The sequence below is a fragment of the Coregonus lavaretus genome (genome assembly GCF_964263955.1).
Source record: "Coregonus lavaretus genome assembly, chromosome: 6".
Classification (NCBI taxonomy): domain Eukaryota; kingdom Metazoa; phylum Chordata; class Actinopteri; order Salmoniformes; family Salmonidae; genus Coregonus; species Coregonus lavaretus.
Window position 1 is genome coordinate 24,194,547 of NC_139993.1, and position 20,375 is coordinate 24,214,921.

The 20,375-nt window shown below is 41.8% G+C and overlaps 1 protein-coding gene across 4 annotated transcripts in view; it reads right to left on the reverse strand.

Moving 5' to 3' along the window:
- Positions 1–4,609: 4,609 nt before the first annotated feature.
- usp13 (ubiquitin specific peptidase 13) overlaps positions 4,610–20,375 on the reverse strand; it is a gene marked incomplete at both ends in the record, with an annotated part of 65,410 nt that continues 49,644 nt past the window's right edge. For 3 of the 4 annotated variants that reach the window (XM_084164516.1, XM_084164515.1, XM_084164514.1), the window contains 7 exons: positions 4,610–4,706; positions 5,119–5,203; positions 5,908–6,112; positions 7,687–7,856; positions 16,891–17,034; positions 18,318–18,341; positions 19,813–19,935. In XM_084164516.1, the coding sequence (XP_084020642.1) occupies positions 4,610–4,706; positions 5,119–5,203; positions 5,908–6,112; positions 7,687–7,856; positions 16,891–17,034; positions 18,318–18,341; positions 19,813–19,935 (848 nt within the window). The remainder of the gene's footprint in view (positions 4,707–5,118; positions 5,204–5,907; positions 6,113–7,686; positions 7,857–16,890; positions 17,035–18,317; positions 18,342–19,812; positions 19,936–20,375) is intronic. The other variant, XM_084164517.1, reaches the window with a different exon arrangement.

The window sequence follows — 20,375 nt, forward strand, 5'->3', positions numbered from 1 at the left end:
GAGCATAGGGGGTTTAAATGGAGTCTGTCACCAGATCTCAACCTAATTGAACACTTCTGGGAGATTCTTGAGCAGCGCCTGAGACAGCGTTTTCCACCACCATGAACAAAACACCACATTATGGAATTTCTTGTGGAAGAATGGTGTTGCATCCCTCCGATAGAGTTCCAGAAACTTGTAGAATCTATGCCAAGGAGCATTAAGCTGTTCTGGCGGCTCATGGTGGCCGAAAGCCTTATTAATTGGTGTTTCCTTTATTTTGGCAGTTACCTGTATATATTGTACACAAGATACAATAAAAACATTGCAGTGAATTTGGAAAACTACTAAGAGTAGCGCGCTCAAACTGAGAACTGAGTGCAGGCCTCTCCCACACTAACAGTTTCGCAAAAGGATGCAAACCCTTTGGTGACAGATAGTTGTATTATCTTTAACTCGCTCACGCATGTGTATAACTGAACAACCACAAACCCCCCTGGTCAGTATAATAGCATAAGACCTACAGTTTTTGTGATTGCTCTGTATCTTGTGTACGATACATTTCTCAATTATCACAGTTTTGATCTGCCCATTGTACCATGTTGGTTTACTATGGTTTATTTCTGTAGCCGACATATAAGTATGAATAGAACAAATAATATTTTGATGGAAACAAATGACTTAAAAATGAAATACTGGAACACTTTATAGTGTACTTACAATGCATACTACTCTACCAATATACTTACACTAGTCAAGCATTAGCACGTTTCAGACACAGTATGATATGAAAGTTATTTTAAAATAAACTGTTGTAATATATTCAAATGATCCGTCTTTATTTGTTGTTGAGTTTATAATTGCATGCCTACCAAGGTTTGTATTCCATTGTCTTTTTGGGTACTATATACTGCAGCTCTCCCTTCCTACTTAAAGCATAACCACCACATTATAACCAAACAAAAACAGTCTTCAATTAAAATTATACATTATGCTTGCTATTCTACTGTTTATGGAGTAAAGAACTAGAGAAGCCATGAAATTGAAAACCATTGCGGAATTGTCATGAGGAACCATGGCCAAGCCACACTAGTTTCTCAGTGACAATGCACTAAAATACACAAGTGTCAAATGTCAAGAAATGTGTAGTTTATTGAACTATCCAAACATTGCTAGTAGCCAGTACCACTGGATATATTGTTATAATGCAGGTGTTCACATATTCCATTGCAATACTGTATCCTAAACAAAATTTGGATAAGGACATAAATTACATTACAAAAGTAAACTTTAAATAATCCCTTCAGGGAAACTGTATGTAATGAAAACTACAGAGTGGGAACAACCTTGTTTGCAAAAAGGCAAAGAAAAATCTAGTAAAAACAGGTGAAGTACCATTGAACATTTTGTTAAATTAAATAAGAAAAGAAAAAACACAAAAGTATTGTACAATCCAAATGACTAAATGTCAACTGTTAGTGCACATGCTGACAGTACGAAGGCGTTTTGTGACACAAAAGGTAAACCATTACCTTTCACAACCTCGAGACAGAGTGGTGGAGAGGAAGCGACAGAGATGCAGGGAGAGCTGAAAGAATGCAACACACTAGACGTCCTCCATAGCAATTGATCCACAGTAAATGGAGAGGAAGAAGGTGAGAGGGCACCCTGCCAGTCTAAAACAGCCAGAGTTGACCAGATGGGAGGAACCCCAGTAGAGGACAAAAAGGTATAGAACTAGAATGCATAGCACACCCACCTCTCCTCAGCAATCAGACCTTTGTATAATTAATGTAACTACTTCACTGACCCGTCAAGGACCAGTAATGGCAATCTCAGAATGGGACAGAGGGTTTAATTCTATACATTCTGTTTCTATGTAAAAATAAACAAGTGTGGAAGGGAGATGGCAAAAACAATGCTTGCATAGAGACCATTAAGAATTCCCCCACTGCATAAGTAACAGCAGCAATTTATCAAGTAGTGTCTGACAAGGATGGGAGATCTTCAGGGATCAATTTGAGAGGGGGAATTGTAATCTTCTCCAAAACAACCAATGGCTCTCTAAATCAAAATCATTATCTGGTTTCCCAATGTGGGTCCAAAAACATGATTCATCCTGTGCAGCAAGAAAGTATGTTTGAGTTTATATGCAGTTTTAGTTTATTTTGTCTCACACTGAACACATTTGCGTTGCGGAGTACATGAATCCAAATGTGCATTATTGCAATGCAAGCACAATCATGTTCTTGACTCTTCCAGGAAACCTGCTTTGATGGAATAGTGCCCAGGTAAGTATTCAAAAACAAGAGGGTTTTTGATATGCAACATTGCAATCCACTACCTTGTTGATATGTAACAACCATACAATGAACTCTAGGCAACACTGCAGCTGGGTTTTCTACTACACCGGTTGACAAACTGTCTTTGATAGAGTGGCTGTATAGGCTCATGAGAATAAGACACAGAAGTGCAAACAATATAAAGGTGTGACTTTGCTGGACACGAAAAGCATAGTGAGAGAATAAATGAGCAGCGAGTATGAGTAAAATGGTGAATACAGTATTAATATATACACAAGGGTTGGTGACTATGCACCAGTTGGGCTAGTTTTGTCTTTGATATGTGTTAGATTTTAGCATTCAAGTTGAAGGGGGGGGTTTGGTTGCAGTGAGCACCATAAGGAATACATTCAGCAATGCTCCACGTCTTAAAGTACGAGAACACATTCTGAAACACGTTGTAGGTCGTAACCTGGTGTATGCTCAAGAGAAGAGATGATGTCCCAGTGCATATTGCTATAATGAAGAAAACACAGATGGCTGTATTCAAATGCATACATTCTGCATTAAAAAGATGGTGGCGTATCGAATATGAATACAAATGTGGTATTATTCAGAGTTTGAGGACTACCATAATTGGCAAACATTTACCTCGTGTTGTCTGTCCTTCCACAAAATGTAATCACATTAGGCGAGCAAACAAATGCCAACCAATACAGCATGCATACAGTATGTGTAATCAACATAGTCTAAGGAACACTTTGAAAATAGAAAAGTCATATAATAGAAGTCTTATTTTTTGGTTACCACCACATTCAGTCACTGGCTTTTACCACATTCAAGAAAAGCTAATAATATCAGTTTGGTGTATCTGATTCAAGGTAATATATGCTTTTGGTTCTATTTCTATGTGAAAAGCAGGGATATAAAATAGTCTCTGTCGAAAAGTGCTTTCAGATTTCAATAGAAACAACATTCTCCTGGCAACTGAAACTTGACTCGTCCAATTGTCACTGTACAGAAAAAAGCTTCTCCATTGTAGCCCAGAAAAATCTGCAAGTTAAAACCAGACAGATATGACTCATCTCATTTTACATTCATTACAGGACATCAGACCCTCCAATAAGGATATTACATATTCATGGACTCCCATGTGTAAGTGTCCAGCATAGTCAAGAGCAGTTTTTCAAATGTTTTTCCCTATTCTGACACTTGCCTATGCTGGCTATTTCTCTGCATTCAATGCCATCATTTTATATCCTGCATCACATGTTAAGGGTTCCTGATGTCCTTTTAATTCCCTATAGATGCAAAACATTCCCCAATATTCCGTGCCACATGGCATATGCAAAGCTCCCAGCAGCATTGTGATTTCTTTTTATCGAGTTTTGCTTCAGAGTTTCAGGGCTAGCAGTGATGCGTGACCACTTTTGGACCATGCCCCCACTTCAATAAAAATACTAGCATAGAAGCTGAAGGCAAAGAAAATGTATAGTAAGATCTTATATGCTGCCTCCCGAGTGGCGCAGCAGTCTAAGGCACTGCATTGCAGTGCTAGAGGCGTCACTACAGACCTGGGTTCGATCCCGAGCTGTGTTGCAGCCGGCCACGACCGGGAGACCCATGAGATCTTATATTTACATTTTAGTAATTTAGCAGACACTCTTATCCAGAGCAACTTACAGGAGCAATTAGGGTTAAGTGCCTTGCTCAAGGGCACATCGACAGATTTTTCACCTAGTCGGCTCGGGGATTAGAACCAGCGACCTTTCGGTTACTGGCACAACGCTCTTAACCACTAACCTGCCGCCAGGTATATGCTGATACTAGACCTGTGGAGCACTCAGATAACTGAAATTGCACACATCCCTCTGTACCTACACCGTAGACCAGGGGTGTCAAACTCATTCCATGGAGGGCCTAGTTTTTTTTTTTCTTCTTTCAATGAAGACAACCAGGTGAGGGGATTTCTTTACTAGTTAGTGACCTTAATTCATCAATCAAGTACAAGGGAGGAGCGAAACCCGCAGACACTCGGCCCTCCGTGGAATGAATTTGACATGAGCCGTAGACAAATAAAATGTTTCAATACACACAAGCACACGAGAATCACAGAGACATACAAAAAGCAAATTGTTTTCCCTTTTTCAACCGCACTTGAAGTATTTTCCGGTTGCTCTTGAGTGACTTGGATGAGTCGAGCGGTTCCTATCGTTTTTTGGCTGGTCTGGGGTGTGAGTGTTTCCATAATTTCCACTGTGGTCATCTTCCTGTCTTCTGGTTGTGAAGATGTGGTTCTCTTAGGTTGGAGGTTGGAGTATGGAGGTGAGGGGGGGGGGGTGGTAGGTCTAGCTGCACGACAGTCGACGGTAAAAATAGATGTAGCCCAAGTCTTTTGGAGGCCTTTCTGACAAGCACACTTTGTGGTCGTTGAAGATCACCCATCTGACGTGGGGGGAAAAATAACATGCGTAACACATTGTGTTAAAACCTCATCTATACATTTAGTTTCGTCTTGATTTCTAAATGCCACATTGTAGAACACTAATTACAAAATGATCTAATCAGTCTCTTAGGACAGTGTTTCCCAATCTGGTCTGTGAAGACGATCAAAGATAATACTTGATTGACTCCAACACTAGCAAACCTGATTCAACACGTCAACTATGATCAAGCCCTTGATTAGTTGAATCAGGAGTGCTAGTGTTGGAATAGATCAAATATTATGTGCAGTGCAACAGCTGGTGGAAACAGTTTGTCTATATCATTCATTTTTAATCCTTCATTATGAAAGGGGATTGTGGTTTAATCATCTAGCAGAGATAAATGTAGAGTATGTAAATTGTGACTGACTTACCTTCCTTCCTTTTTGATGTGGCATACATAATGACCAGACATCGTGGACGCTCCCATGTGGCTGATGAAAGCAAAAAGCTCGTAACCTGCAAAACAGGAAGTCAAACCAATCGTTACACAAAACTACAACTCCCTTGTGAACAGAACAGATGTATTTTGCCTACAGTATACCCATGAGAACAAGCTAGTAAAACCGGCTCATAACTATAACTTTCAGCAACTATCTCATCCTTATCTGATCCTATTCCTAGTGTTATGAGATGTCTTTCTTACCTTGAAAGCATGCAGGTTGTAGTTGGAGAGACTGTGGTCCATGATTTGTATTTCTGAGTTCAAAATCAGGGCTGAGACCCTGAATAGCATGAGTCTCCTCAAACATGAAATCGTAAACCAAACATGTAACACAAAACTGTGTTGCCTTCCTTTTACAGGATTGTGTCAGAATGGAAGCGGAAGAGTAGCCCTTCACAATTGGTGAAAGGCTGGTTTTGATCCAAATGAACCTGCAAACAGCAGGTGTTGCATCATATGGGTGCAGCAAGCAGTGAGCTTTATATTCAAAGCAGCTATATACTTTTTTATACAGCTCCTGTACCACATGTGTATGTGTGTAATTCTTCTCCTTTGATCCTTTCTGTCTTTATCGTTTTGCTCATAATAGTTTGGTTAGGACTGGAGAGGGTGTAGCTGATTCTAGATCAGTGTCTCTAGATCGTAATGGTTATGGTTAGGACTGGGGAGGATGGAACTGACCCTAGATCAGTCTTAGAGGTCATGCAGAGTCACTCACGTCCGGGTCCGTCCTTGATCCGGGGGCCTGAGGCGTCCTGGTCTGGGGGCAGTGTGGAGTTGCTGTGCGTGTTGGCATTGGAGAAAGCGTTGTCATTGGGCTCCGTGGTGTCGGCCATGTCAGACAGGGCGTCGCTAGTCTCCTCCTCCTCCTCCCTCTCCGTGTGGGTGAAGATCCAGTCCAGCGCCCGCTCCAGGTTGTTGTTCTGAAACAACGAATGTTGGTGACATGTCATTTCACAGACCTATTTCAGCGTTTTTTTTGCTGACAGTACTTTCTGGTACTGGTATTTTTTTCTCTCACACATATTAAACTACCTGCTTGTTTCAACGAATCCGAAAGAACCAAAAAGTCATAATTGGTAGGCTAAATTGCCATGTAATTACCATTTTAATTTACTGTATCTGATTATCAGTGACCTTGTGTTATGAAGATACAGTAGAATATGCTTCCTCTCTCCCCTAAGTCTTATCTCAAATTCAGAGGTCTCAGAAGATGGACAATTGTGACTGGCATGCTTCACGAGAATGTAACAGGATTGACAACATCAAAATCTAAATGTAACGGGATTGACAAGATCAAAATCAAGAGAATTGATTTTGTTATTGTGAACTATGTACATTTTCTTGAAGAATGAATAATCCAACTCCGCTCTCATTCTCCATGTGTGGTCAATTCCCTCATTTAGCCTCAGCATTTAATCCAAAATAGAGGCGTGATTCATTCACCGCCGATGCCAGCGCCGAGAGCACATGGGGGGAATAATCTGATGCTGCCTGCTTTTTCTGGCCATGCCCAGTCAGACAGACAGGCCAGTGAAACTGGGCTATTTTAGAAGACCCTGGAGACCCTCTGCTGTTTCACACTCCTACTCAACTCACGAGGACCCTGGGATTTTTTATGAGAAAAAAAATGGATGGCAAGGGGTTTGAAGATGTTAGGAATGGTAAACAAGGAAATCAGAGGGTCTGTTTTCGTAGAGAACTTGATCTATTTTATGCTGACAGGGCAGGTGACTGCTGACAAAGAGAAAAAGGGACCATCTTAAAATAGCAGCCACTATAATGGAATTAAACTCTTATACTGTATATCGTGGTGTTATACAATTCATAACGTAATTGAATGAATTAGTTGTTCATTTGAGGAACACACAAACAAATGCATAAAAATGACTGCGTTATAGTTGCACATATGACACAACGATCTGACTCATAGAACTGAAAAGCTGAATGAGGCTTGCTATGCACCATGACGGGCCCAATGCTGGGACTATTTGTAAACAGCATGTAGAACAGGGATCTCGAGCAACCAAGGACATGAAGGGGTTATTAAAACTGCAATATATCAAGTAAACAAGTAGGCCAGCCAATTTATTTATAGCTGAGAGGGCATGATTCTCCAGCACGGTTCGGCACTATAGAAAGCCACTCCCCATCATTCTTACATCAATGGCACAAATATAAATAGCAAGCCAAAAGTCTGACAGAGAAATAGAACATATTGGTTAAACTTTTTGGGAGATATTACCCTACTTAAAACATGATAAAAGTCTCCCTTTCCATCTTTGCAAGGTTTTAGCTATAGAACAGGCATTGGATAGATGGTTTATTTTCCATATTCCAGAACATAGTACATACATCTCTACAATAATTAAAATCTGAAAAAGTCAAATTAAAAACTACCGCCTACTGAATGCTTCCTAGGCCAGGACAATATTATTTTTGTGTTGTTTCACCAGAGTGAGTGTGTGAGCAGCGGGAGAGAAAGAGAGCCACTGACCGTGGCTTTGAGGGCCTGGACGGTGTGGCGGCGGGGGAAGCCCATGGAGGTGAGGATGGCGATGCTCTCCTCTGGAGGCTGGTTGTCCAGGGGGGTGGCAGCCAGGCCCGGGCTGGCCACGGAGGGGCCGGGCTCCATGAAGTTTGGCAGTGCCAGGGGCTCAGCAAAGTCTGGAAGAGAGGAAAGAAGGAGAAAGCTCTACTATAAACATGGTTCATAAATCAGTAATCGCCCATTCAAACAAGGGTCAAATCAGGAAGAGCACACTGTAAAACAAGGATGTGTTCCTAAGGCCTCATCAGCGCCTGGTTATTTGTTGGTATCTTAGGTCATAGTCATTAGTTACCCAATTAATATAGGTCATTGTTAGTACAAGTATGGCATGTTCAGCTTAAGAGAGCCTGTTTGTGTCGGTCTGCCTATTTGTCCTTGAATCTCTTGGTGAGCTGTAAAGGAAGGGCTCGCTCACTGGGTTGTGTTTGTGAGAGAAAGAAATCCTCTTCATTAGTTATTAGTAACTTTTCCAACAATATCACTGTATGCAGAAGTGACTATGATATTGTTTAAGACAAACTTATAAATCCACTTCGAAAAATATAACAAAGTATGTACAGGGTACAGAAATTAAAAGGGGTAGTTCACAATTTTACAACTAGATTTTAGATGGTTCCTCACCCTGAAGGTAGTCTATGGGCCAAGAGAAACTGTAATCCAGGGTTCAGTTTTCTTTAAACAGACAATACAAACTTCAGCTAAACTTAGCCACCACAAGCTAACAATCAATTGAAATGATCGGGGCATGTAAGCATGTTTGAAAACAATTATGTAGTGGCTGTTTAAGGAGAACTGAACCATGGTCTACAGTTTCTCCTGGCCCATAGACTACTTTCAGGGTGAATAACCATCTAACATCAAGTTGTAAAATAGTGAACTACTCCTTTAATACTGAGTTTATTAAACAACTGCAATAATAAAGCTGCATTTCAGGGAGAGTGCAAAGAGGCTGCCTGATGCCTCATGCATATTAAAAAGCCGAGATATGACTTCTTCACTGCAATTCCACACAAGCAATTAAGAATTTAGGAGGGCTAAAACAAAAACAGATGGCAGTTTTAAAAAGTTACTAAGGCAATACAACACAGTCTATACAAGACATAATTTCTCCATACATTTTGAATACCCCCGTTTTAACCGATTGGGCCTTTATTGACACAGTTGTTACACACCTGTACAATTTGACTGTGTGTGCTAGTGTTAAACCACATACAATCAGGTCCAAAATGATGTATACAATAAATACTGAGCTATACTGTATGCAAAAAAGGGGAAAATTATATTATACTAATACAATTGCTCAGACAAAGAGATTACTTAACAAGTAATACTTCTTTCTTGATGCAATTAAAGCTGGGAAAGTCCGGGAAAACTCCAGGGCTGGATGGCATACCAGTTCAGGTATACCAACCCTTTTTTGATGTACTCCGAGGACAGTTTTTAGCATGTTTTAACCCCTCCTATAAAAATTGTAGATGATCAGATACTCAACAAGAAGGTCTGATTTCATTATTACTGAAACAGGACACAAGTGGTAAATATAGAGATCCAGTCCATTGAAAACATTTGAGGCCCCTCACATGTCAGTGTTGTGATGCAAAAAATTCTAGCAAAATGCATAGCGCATAGAATAAAAAAAGGTATTGTTGGATATTATTCATCCTAATCAGACATGTTTTTTACATGGACGATACATTGGAGATAATATAAGACAAGTACTGGAAACAATAGAACACTATGACAAATCTGGGAAACCAGGCCTGGTATTTATTGCTGACTTTGAAAAGGCTTTTGATAAAGTACAACTGGAATTTATATATAAATGCCTGGAATATTTCAATTTTTTGAGAATCTCTTATACAGTGGGTTAAAGTTATGTATAGTAACCCTAGGTGTAAAACTGTAAATAATGTCTACTTCTCAGAAAGTATTAAACTGTCAAGAGGAGTAAAACAAGGCTCCCCACTATCGACATATTTATTATGGCCATCGAAATGTTAGCTATTAAAATCAGATCCAACAATAATATCAAGGGGCTAGAAATCCAGGGCTTAAAAACAAAGGTGTCATTGTACGCTGAGGATTCATGTTTTATTTTTAATCTACAATTGTCACAACTTCCACCGAGGCTGCCTCCCCTCCTTGTTCGGGCAGGCTTCGGCGTTTGTCGTCATCGGCTTGCTAACCACTGCCGCTCCCATTATCATCACTCCACTTGTCTTGTCTTGTTAATCACACACACCTGGTTCTCCTTGTCATTTATCGCCCTCCAGGTTCCCTTGGAGAGTTCATCAATGAGCTTGACGCCTTGATAAGTTCCTTTCCTGAGGATGGTTCACCCCTCATAGTTCTGGGTGACTTCAACCTCCCTATGTCTATCTTTGACTAATTTCTCTCTGCCTCCTTCTTTCCACTCCTCTCCTCTTTTGACCTCACCCTCTCACCGTCCCCTCCTACTCACAAGGCAGGCAATACGCTTGACCTCATCTTTACTAGATGCTGTTCTTCTACTAATCTCACTGCAACTCCCCTCCATGTCTACGACCACTACTTTGTATCCTTTTCTCTCTCGCTCTCCTCCAACACTACTCACTCTGCCCCTACTCAGATTGTAATGCGCCGTCGCAACCTTCGCTCTCTCTCTCCCACTACTCTCTCCTCTTCCATCCTATCATCTCTTCCCTCTGCTCAATCCTTCTCCCTCCAATCTCCTGATTCTGCATCCTTTGACTCTCTATGTCCCCTATCCTCCCGGCCGGCTCGGTCCTCCCCTCCTGCTCCGTGGCTTGATGACTCATTGCGAGCTCACAGAACAGGGCTCCGGGCAGCCGAGCGGAAATGGAGGAAAACTAGACTCCCTGCGGACTTGGCATCTTTTCACTCCCTCCTCTTTACATTTTCTTTATCTGTTTCTGCTGCTAAAGCCACTTTCTACCACTCTAAATTCCAAGCATCTGCCTCTAACTCTAGGAAGCTCTTTGCCACCTTCTCCTCCCTGCTGAATCCTAACCCCCCCCCCCCCCCCCCCACCCCCCCACCCTCCTCCTCCCTCTCTGTGGATGACTTCGTCAACCATTTTGAAAAGAAGGTTGACGACATCCGATCCTCGTTTGTTAAGTCAAATGACACTGCTGGTCCTGCTCACACTGCCCTACCCTATGCTTTGACTTCTTTCTCCCCTCTCTCTCCAGATAAAATCTTGCGACTTGTGACAGCCGGCCGCCCAACAACCTGCCCGCTTGACCCTAACCCCTCCTCTCTTCTCCAGACCATCTCCGGTGACCTTCTCCCTTACCTCACCTCGCTCATCAACTCATCCTTGACCATGTCCCTTCCGTCTTCAAGAGAGCGAGAGTTGCACCCCTTCTCAAAAAACCAACACTCGATCCCTCTGATGTCAACAACTACAGACCAGTATCCCTTCTTTCTTTTCTCTCCAAAACTCTTGAGCGTGCCGTCTTTAGCCAACTCTCTTGCTATCTCTCTCAGAATGACCTTCTTGATCCAAACCAGTCAGGTTTCAAGACTGGTCATTCAACTGAGACTGCTCTTCTCTGTGTCACGGAGGCTCTCCGCACTGCTAAAGCTAACTCTCTCTCCTCTGCTCTTGTCCTTCTAGACCTGTCTGCTGCCTTTGATACTGTGAACAATCAGATCCTCCTCTCCACCCTCTCCGAGCTGGGCATCTCCGGCGCGGCTCACTCTTGGATTGCGTCCTACCTGACAGGTCGCTCCTACCAGGTGGCGTGGCGAGAATCTGTCTCCGCACCACGTGCTCTCACCACTGGTGTCCCCCAGGGCTCAGTTCTAGGCCCTCTCCTATTCTCGCTATACACCAAGTCACTTGGCTCTGTCATATCCTCACATGGCCTCTCCTATCATTGCTACGCAGACGACACACAACTAATCTTCTCCTTTCCCCCTTCTGATAACCAGGTGGCGAATCGCTTCTCTGCATGTCTGGCAGACATATCAGTGTGGATGACGGATCACCACCTCAAGCTGAATCTCGGCAAGACGGAGCTGCTCTTCCTCCCGGGGAAGGACTGCCCGTTCCATGATCTCGCCATCACGGTTGACAACTCCGTTGTGTCCTCCTCCCAGAGTGCGAAGAGCCTTGGCGTGACCCTGGACAACACCCTGTTGTTCTCCGCTAACATCAAGGCGGTGACCCGATCCTGTAGGTTCATGCTCTACAACATTCGGAGAGTACGACCCTGCCTTACATAGGAAGCGGCACAGATCCTAATCCAGGCACTTGTCATCTCCCGTCTGGAATACTGCAACTCGCTGTTGGCTGGGCTCCCTGCCTGTGCCATTAAACCCCTACAACTCATCCAGAATGCCGCAGCCCGTCTGGTGTTCAACCTTCCCAAGTTCTCTCACGTCACCCCGCTCCTCCGCACACTCCACTGGCTTCCAGTTGAAGCTCGCATCTGCTACAAGACCATGGTGCTTGCCTACGGACCTGTGAGGGGAACGGCACCTCCGTACCTTCAGGCTCTGATCAGTCCCTACACCCAAACGAGGGAATTGCGTTCATCCACCTCTGGCCTGCTGGCCCCCCTACCTCTGCGGAAGCACAGTTCCCGCTCAGCCCAGTCAAAACTGTTCGCTGCTCTGGCACCCCAATGGTGGAACAAGCTCCCTCACGACGCCAGGACAGCGGAGTCACTCACCACCTTCCGGAGACACTTGAAACCGCACCTCTTTAAGGAATACCTGGGATAGGATAAAGTAATCCTTCGACCCCCCCCCCCTTACCCCACCCCCCAAAAAAATAAAATAATAATAATAATAATACATATTGTAAAGTGGTTCTCCCACTGGCTTGTATCCTATGCTTGTATATCGTTTGGAGTATTATCCGTACCGTGATTGCCAGGGTAGAGAGTTTCCCCTGTGCCTATGTTTGTATGTTGCTATCCAGCGCAACTGTGACAGAAAGGAATAAACGCTGTATTCTGTGATTTACCCTCCTGCACCTGACTCCTTCTATCACACTCCTCACAACAATTTTGATCCCTCCACAGCCTCAGGGGATCTAGATAATTGTTCTAATCTCTCTGGATTATATATTGGATCACAAAAAAAATACAACTTTTACATTACCGTGTAGTTTACCAATAAAATGATCTGACAGTGAAGTGGACATACTCGGTATTAATAACCTGAAAGAAAGAAATGATCTCACTACAATACATTTTTATAGAAAGTTAGCAAAAATAGATAAGATCTTGGAAAGGAAAATACCTGTCTATTTGTGGAAAAATCCCCCTGATTAACTCTTTATCCCAGTTTACCTATTTGCTTAAGGCCTACACCTAGCGACTTGTTTTTTAAATTATGTGAGCAAAAAAATATTCAACATGGGGTGAGACAAAATTAAACTGACCTATTTATATAATGAATATTAATTCAGAGGGCAGAAACTTAAATATTAAAGCATTAGACTTCTCACTAAAGGCTTCAGTCATACAAAAAAGCTATAATTAAAAACCGAACTGGTTCTCTAGCAGATTAGTAAGAATGTCTCACCCCATGTTTAAGAATGGCCTTTTTCCCTTTATTCAGATTACAACCTCTCACTTAAGGTTATTTGAAAAAGAAATCTCTATTTTTAAAACAAGCCATAGAAAGTTGGTTGCAATTTCAGTTTAATCCACCAGAAAAGACAGAACAAATATTATGGTTAAACTCAAATATACAAATTGATTAAAAAAAAAACAATATTTTTTGGAGAAAATGCTTTAAAAATATAATAAATAGGGCTGGTGGAGTTATGTCACACATGCAGCTAACAAAAAATATATGGAAATGTCTGCTCTACTTAAAATGACAAGTGGAAGAAATAATAATTCTCAAAAAGATGGGGATCAAAGTTATTGGCACCACTGTTTTTACTACCTTTCAATGCCTCACCTTGCGAGGATAATGGCACAGAGCCTTTTTCTAAAATGTTTTATGAGATTGGGAGGGATCTTAGACCATTCCTCCATACATAATCTTTACAGATCCTTGATATCCTTCGTCTGCGCTTATGGACTGTCCTCTTCAATTCAAACCACGTTTTCAATTGGTCCGGAGACAGATGGCCATTGCAAAATGTTGATTTTGTGGTCAATTAACAATTTCTTTGTGGATTTTGATGTGTGCTCTAGTTTATTATCTTGCTGGAAGATCCACTTGCGGCCAAGTTTCAGCCTCCTGGCAGAGGCAACCAGGTTTTTGTCCTGGTACTGGGTTCATGATGCCGTTAACATTAACATGGGCACCAGGACCAGTGGAAGCAAAATAGCCCCATAACATCAAAGATCCTGTGGAATGTTGTCCCACTCCTCTTCAATGGCTGTGTGAAGTTGCTGCATATTGTCGGGAATTGGAACACAGTCGTACACGTCGATCCAGAGCATCCCAAACATGCTCAATGGGTGACATGTCTGGTGAGTATGCAGGCCATGGAAGAAATGGGACATTTTCAGCTTCCAGAAATTGTGTACAGATCCTTGCGACATGGGGCCGTGCATTATCATGCTGAAACATGAGGTGATGGAGGTGGATGAAGGGCACGACAATGGGCCTCAGGATCTCGTCACGGTATCTCTGTGCATTCAAATGCCATCGATAAAATGCAATTGTGTTCGTTGTCCGTAACTTATGCCTGCCTATACCATAACCCCACCACCACCATGGGGCATTCTGTTCACAACATTGACATCAGCAAACCGTTCGCCCACACGACGCCATACACGTGGTCTGCGGGTTGTGAGGCCGGTTGAACTTGCTGTCAAATTCTCTAAAACGACGTTGGAGGCGGCTTATGGTAGAGAAATGAACATAACATTATCTGGCAACAGCACTGGTGGACAGTCCTGCAGTCAGCATGGCAACTGCACGCTCCCTCAAAACTTCAGACATCTGTGGCATTGTGTTGTGTGACAAAACTGCACATTTTAGAGTGGACTTTTATTGTCCCCAGCACAAGGTGCACCTGTGTAATGATCATACTGTTTAATCAGCTTCTTGATATGGCACACCTGTCAGGTGGATGGATTATCTTGGCAAATGAGAAATGCTCACCAACAGGGATGTAAACAAAATTGTGCCCAAAATTTGAGAGAAATAAGCTTTGGAACATTTCTGGGATATTTTATTTCAGCTCATGAAACATGGGACTAACACTTTACATTCCACAGGCCACAATCAACAGCCAAATGAAATCTATGTGAAGGAGATGTGTCGCGCTACGAGGCAAATGGTGACAGCAGATACTGACTGGTTTTCTGATCCAACCTTTTTTTTTATGGTATCTGTGACCAACAGATGCATATCTGTATTCCCAGTCATGTGAAATCCATATATTAAGGGCTAATGAATTTATTTAAATTGACTGATTTCCTTATAAGAACTGTAACTCAGTAAAATCTTTGAAATTGTTGCATGTTGCATTTATATTTTTGTTCAGTGCATTTTATAAAAAGGTTTGTCTAGGTTGAAATTTGTGTACCATGATGGCATAATCCTGTGGTTGAAATTTCACCCTCAAAACAACAATTTACGTTGACGTAAACTGTGGTTTTGAGGGTGGAATTTCAACCACAGGATTATGTCATCATGGTAACGAATTTTCAACATAGACAAACCTTGTATAAAATGTTGAATTTGTACCTTTGAAACAACGTCAGATCCATTATCAGGAAAAATTATAGTCTGGGCAGCACCTCCTACTGGAGAGTTGATCTATCTACAGCTATTCATTTGCTCTCCCATTCAGGGTTTTAACCAAGCCCTGCACAATGATAACACATTAAGTTGTTGTATAAATACAAAATATCTGACATTGTATTCTCATTTGAACATTTAAAATGGTTGAAAGCGCATTGATAACACATTTAGATGACCAAAAAAATTATTATAATCTAATTTCCAGTGGAATTTGGTTGTGCTTTTTAAGATTGTTGAAACCATAGTGATAACACATTGGGAATTCCAACTTCTGGGTGACTTTTTGAGTGGGTGAATAAAGGTTGAAATATTACCCACATTTCCACCTTGAGATGACGTGGTGTGCCCAGTGGGTGGGAATTAATTGGCGCAATGGCATGAGCAAGGGAGAAACTATTCACACAAAAATGTGTTATTAGGAAGTAAATGTGAAGATTTTAATTGAAGTAATGGCTTAAGTAATGGAAAAATGGCTTTTCAATCCTCTTTTTCAACACTTTCCAAAACAAATGGTGTGTAAATAAGTATTCTTCATGCACACTGGGTTATTTCTCAAGAGTGGGAGGAAGACCTTTTGGTCCAGTGTTGAATATACCAATTATTATGGAGAGTATATTAATTGTTTTAATCTCTGTCAGTGTTCTTTCAGAAATCAAAGTATTATCTCCCCTTTAGGACTTCACAGGCTAACAGTCAAATAATCATAAAATATGCTTTCATGATCAACAGTAAGTATACCTGGCAGAGTAGTAATGGGCAAGAATGGAAGGCTTTTTGGGCGTTTTGTCTCTTTATTGCTTATACTGGATAGTGCAGGCCTGGGGTGGGCCAATAATTCACTACATGCTGAACAAGGAGAAGAACGAGAGCGTGAAGGAAGTGACATCAAATGTGGTGTGATGCAGGTCAAACAGTGCTCGAGGAGTGTGTGTTGGTAAACAAAGGGTTATACCCTACTGTTGACTATCACCAAAGCTTTCATTACTGTTGCCTACTATGAGTGAAAATGGACACTCTTCCAACTGTCTGCATGTCAAGATTCCCAAACTTGTGTCCTTTTGTCTTGTGACCTATTCATTGTTCTTTTAAGCTAGCTGAATACAATTTGTGTTAGCATGCTAACACACAAAAGCTAAGCGTTTTAGTAATGGACATTAAAACAATTATTTACATTGCTTGCATAAGAAACATGCAGTTATAGCATGTAATTATGAATTACCCATTGAGATTTATGCAAATATATCAGTCCTTTGACACACAAACACATACTCTCAGAGGCAGCTGGGGACTCTGGCACACTGGCATGTCTCCTGCTGTGACGCACATGTCGCTTCAGTTATGTTTTAGAGCATGCACTGCCCACCCCCACAAGTGCCCAGAAGAGGCTGAGGAATCAGGCTTGAATAACATGAATGTGGCTCTTACCAGGCTCCTCCATGTGGGCTATGATCCAGTTAAAGGCCATCTCGGGGCCCATGTTCCCCGTGTAGTAGACGGCCTTCCGACAGGCCTCCAGAGGGAAGCCCATCTCCGCCAGCTGCATCGCCGCCGACTCGTCTATTTCTGGGGCTGAGGACAAGCAAAAAACAAACAATAAACATCAGTGCCACCCACCCTCTTTACAAACCTCACAGGTCCTAAGGGTGGTTTTGTTTTCTCTTTGGGCTTCATTAAAGAGGGACTGGAGAGGAACCGCCCGTATCTTACCCAGTGCTTACTAATAAAAAAACAGGCTAATAACAAATAACCTGCCCCCAAAAAGGTTTTTGTAAGTAGGCAAAGTTACGGGGCGGCTGCAGCAGAATTATTTTCACCACATTTGTCACAACTGCAAAACTTTGAATAACAGTTGTTCCATAGTGGTAAATCTTTGTAATGGGTTAGGTATATACAGTGGGGAAAAAAAGTATTTAGTCAGCCACCAATTGTGCAAGTTCTCCCACTTAAAAAGATGAGAGAGGCCTGTAATTTTCATCATAGGTACACGTCAACTATGACAGACAAAATGAGAAAAAATAATCCAGAAAATCACATTGTGGGATTTTTAATGAATTTATTTGCAAATTATGGTGGAAAATAAGTATTTGGTCAATAACAAAAGTTTCGCAATACTTTGTTATATACCCTTTGTTGGCAATGACACAGGTCAAACGTTTTCTGTAAGTCTTCACAAGGTTTTCACACACTGTTGCTGGTATTTTGGCCCATTCCTCCATGCAGATCTCCTCTAGAGCAGTGATGTTTTGGGGCTGTCGCTGGGCAACACGGACTTTCAACTCCCTCCAAAGATTTTCTATGGGGTTGAGATCTGGAGACTGGCTAGGCCACTCCAGGACCTTGAAATGCTTCTTACGAAGCCACTCCTTCGTTGCCCGGGCGGTGTGTTTGGGATCATTGTCATGCTGAAAGACCCAGCCACGTTTCATCTTCAATGCCCTTGCTGATGGAAGGAGGTTTTCACTCAAAATCTCACGATACATGGCCCCATTCATTCTTTCCTTTACATGGATCAGTCGTCCTGGTCCCTTTGCAGAAAAACAGCCCCAAAGCATGATGTTTCCACCCCCATGCTTCACAGTAGGTATGGTGTTCTTTGGATGCAACTCATTATTCTTTGTCCTCCAAACACGACGAGTTGAGTTTTTACCAAAAGGTTCTATTTTGGTTTCATCTGACCATATGACATTCTCCCAATCCTCTTCTGGATCATCCAAATGCACTCTAGCAAACTATGATGAAAATTACAGGCCTCTCTCATCTTTTTAAGTGGGAGAACTTGCACAATTGGTGGCTGACTAAATACTTTTTTCCCCCACTGTATAGGGGAAGGATAGGAGAAATTGAATACTTACAATCTGAGGAGTTCATCGAGTTGTCTGAAAAGTAAAGAGAAGTGATTATTTCCAAGGACCAACATAAACATGTTTTTTTGACTAGTTAAATCTAAAAGTGTAGCTACAGCATGAATATAATTCATCTGAATCTATCAGATTAATTCATTCAATATGTGGTTAGTAAAAAAAGTCTAACATGGACCTAAACAGCATCCTTACCATTCAAGTCACACTTCAGTTTTAATTACAAATGTTGTTCCACTAAAAACAAGTATTGGCGACTGTTATGGCTCAAGGTGGTAAACTTAATTGTAATGTTTTTCTATAAAAAAACTCAGGTACCATATGCCAAATCAATACTAAATCCGTAAAGATAATTGATGGGAAATGATGCAGTTCAAGGAGCAAAAAGACTGCTTAAAATTCAGAAATCAATCAGAATTCCTCAGGCGTTGTCCGATGCAGAAATGTAATTAATTGCTGTAGTGATTCAGGTCAAGGGACAATGGGCTGGTGTTTAATTTAAGATTTATGGAGCTAATCTGACAAATGATGTAAAATCAAAAATGCATTATAAACATTGAGAACTAAGATTTATATTACTGTATGTAGGTGTGACGGTCAACTGTACAATTTACATTTTAGTCATTTAGCAGACACTCTTATCCAGAGCAACTTACAGTTAGTGAGTGCATACATTTATTTTCATACTGGCCCCCCTTGGGAATCGAACCCACAACCCTGGTGTTGCAAGCGCCATGCTCTACCAACTGAGCTACGTAGGTGTGTACCAGTAATTTAATTATGAGAGAAAACAAATGGCCAACTGCTTTGTTACTTTTTCAGGAACAGTCTATAAGAGGAGAACTCATACAACTTTATTAAATCACTTTTAAAACACCTTTAGGACGTCTAAATCTGGCAAATTTCGGGGTGAGTTTTGTTTTGTCCGCTTAGCACTTACCCATAAAGCCTCATTTTAGGAAGGGGGAACACGATAATTCTGTTATATTCGTCTGCTAAAATAAAATAGTTGAGTTTCAGTCCGAGTTGTAGTTTAACAAAGTTGAAGCAGCTTCTACAAGACAGCCATTGCGTCAATGGGGCACTACAGGGTACCAGGACAAGCTCTATTGCTTGCCTTGAGCACATGTCAAGTGTTTTTGGGTCTGTACAGAACACGATGTGCCTGGTAGCTGCTAAACTATTAAAGAGGTCCACAGACAGACACACTGTAGACGCACTACAGACGCACTGAAGGAAGAACAGAGATTACGGAAATACTGAGCATGTAAACTAGAAACAGTCCCACTTCTTTGTTGCTCAGCCTTAGGCCCAAAAAGTGACTCGTTAGGCGTTCTAGATAATAGCTTGGCCCAAACGGCAGCTTTGCTAGGCACTTCCAACAACCCCTAGTCATTGGAAGTCAAACTCCTCCCAGCTGTGGGTAGAGAGGGAAAATAAGATTGGTAAAGGTTTGTCAGTATCTTCGTCCTAAAGCAGCCCTTCTTACCTCTGGTGTCTTCAGGGAGGACGATGGGGGGGGTGAGGTCTGGGAGCTCTTGTTCTCCCGCCTGCAGTCCTGTTCCCCGGAGTCGAGACAGGTCCAGGAAGTCTGGGATGTCTATGGACAGATCTGTGGAAAAACAGGTCAGGGTCATGTTCAGCTCGAAATGGAGAAATGGCTCCAAAATTGAGTGAAATAGGGGAATACAATTGGAACTTGTCCAATAAGAAACATGTTTCAAACATGTTTCCCTGTTGCGGAACGTTTTGCTACGATATGCCCTAATGAAAGCAACCCAGAGTTTTGAGAGAGCATGTGAAAGAGAACAGAGGGGACTTGGGCATGGTCATTCAAGCAGATAACTGAATGACTACACTCACATTCACCACTAGAGCTACAGTACAAAATACAAGATGTACAGTATAAGATGTAGCTACCATATCAGCATGAGAGAATATTGAATATAGCTGTAACACCTTTTTTTGGTCCATATGAGAAAAACCAGAACATGCAAAAATAAGTCTCTCAATTGCAAGATGCAGGATTAACCTCATTTGAACTGCATCTCT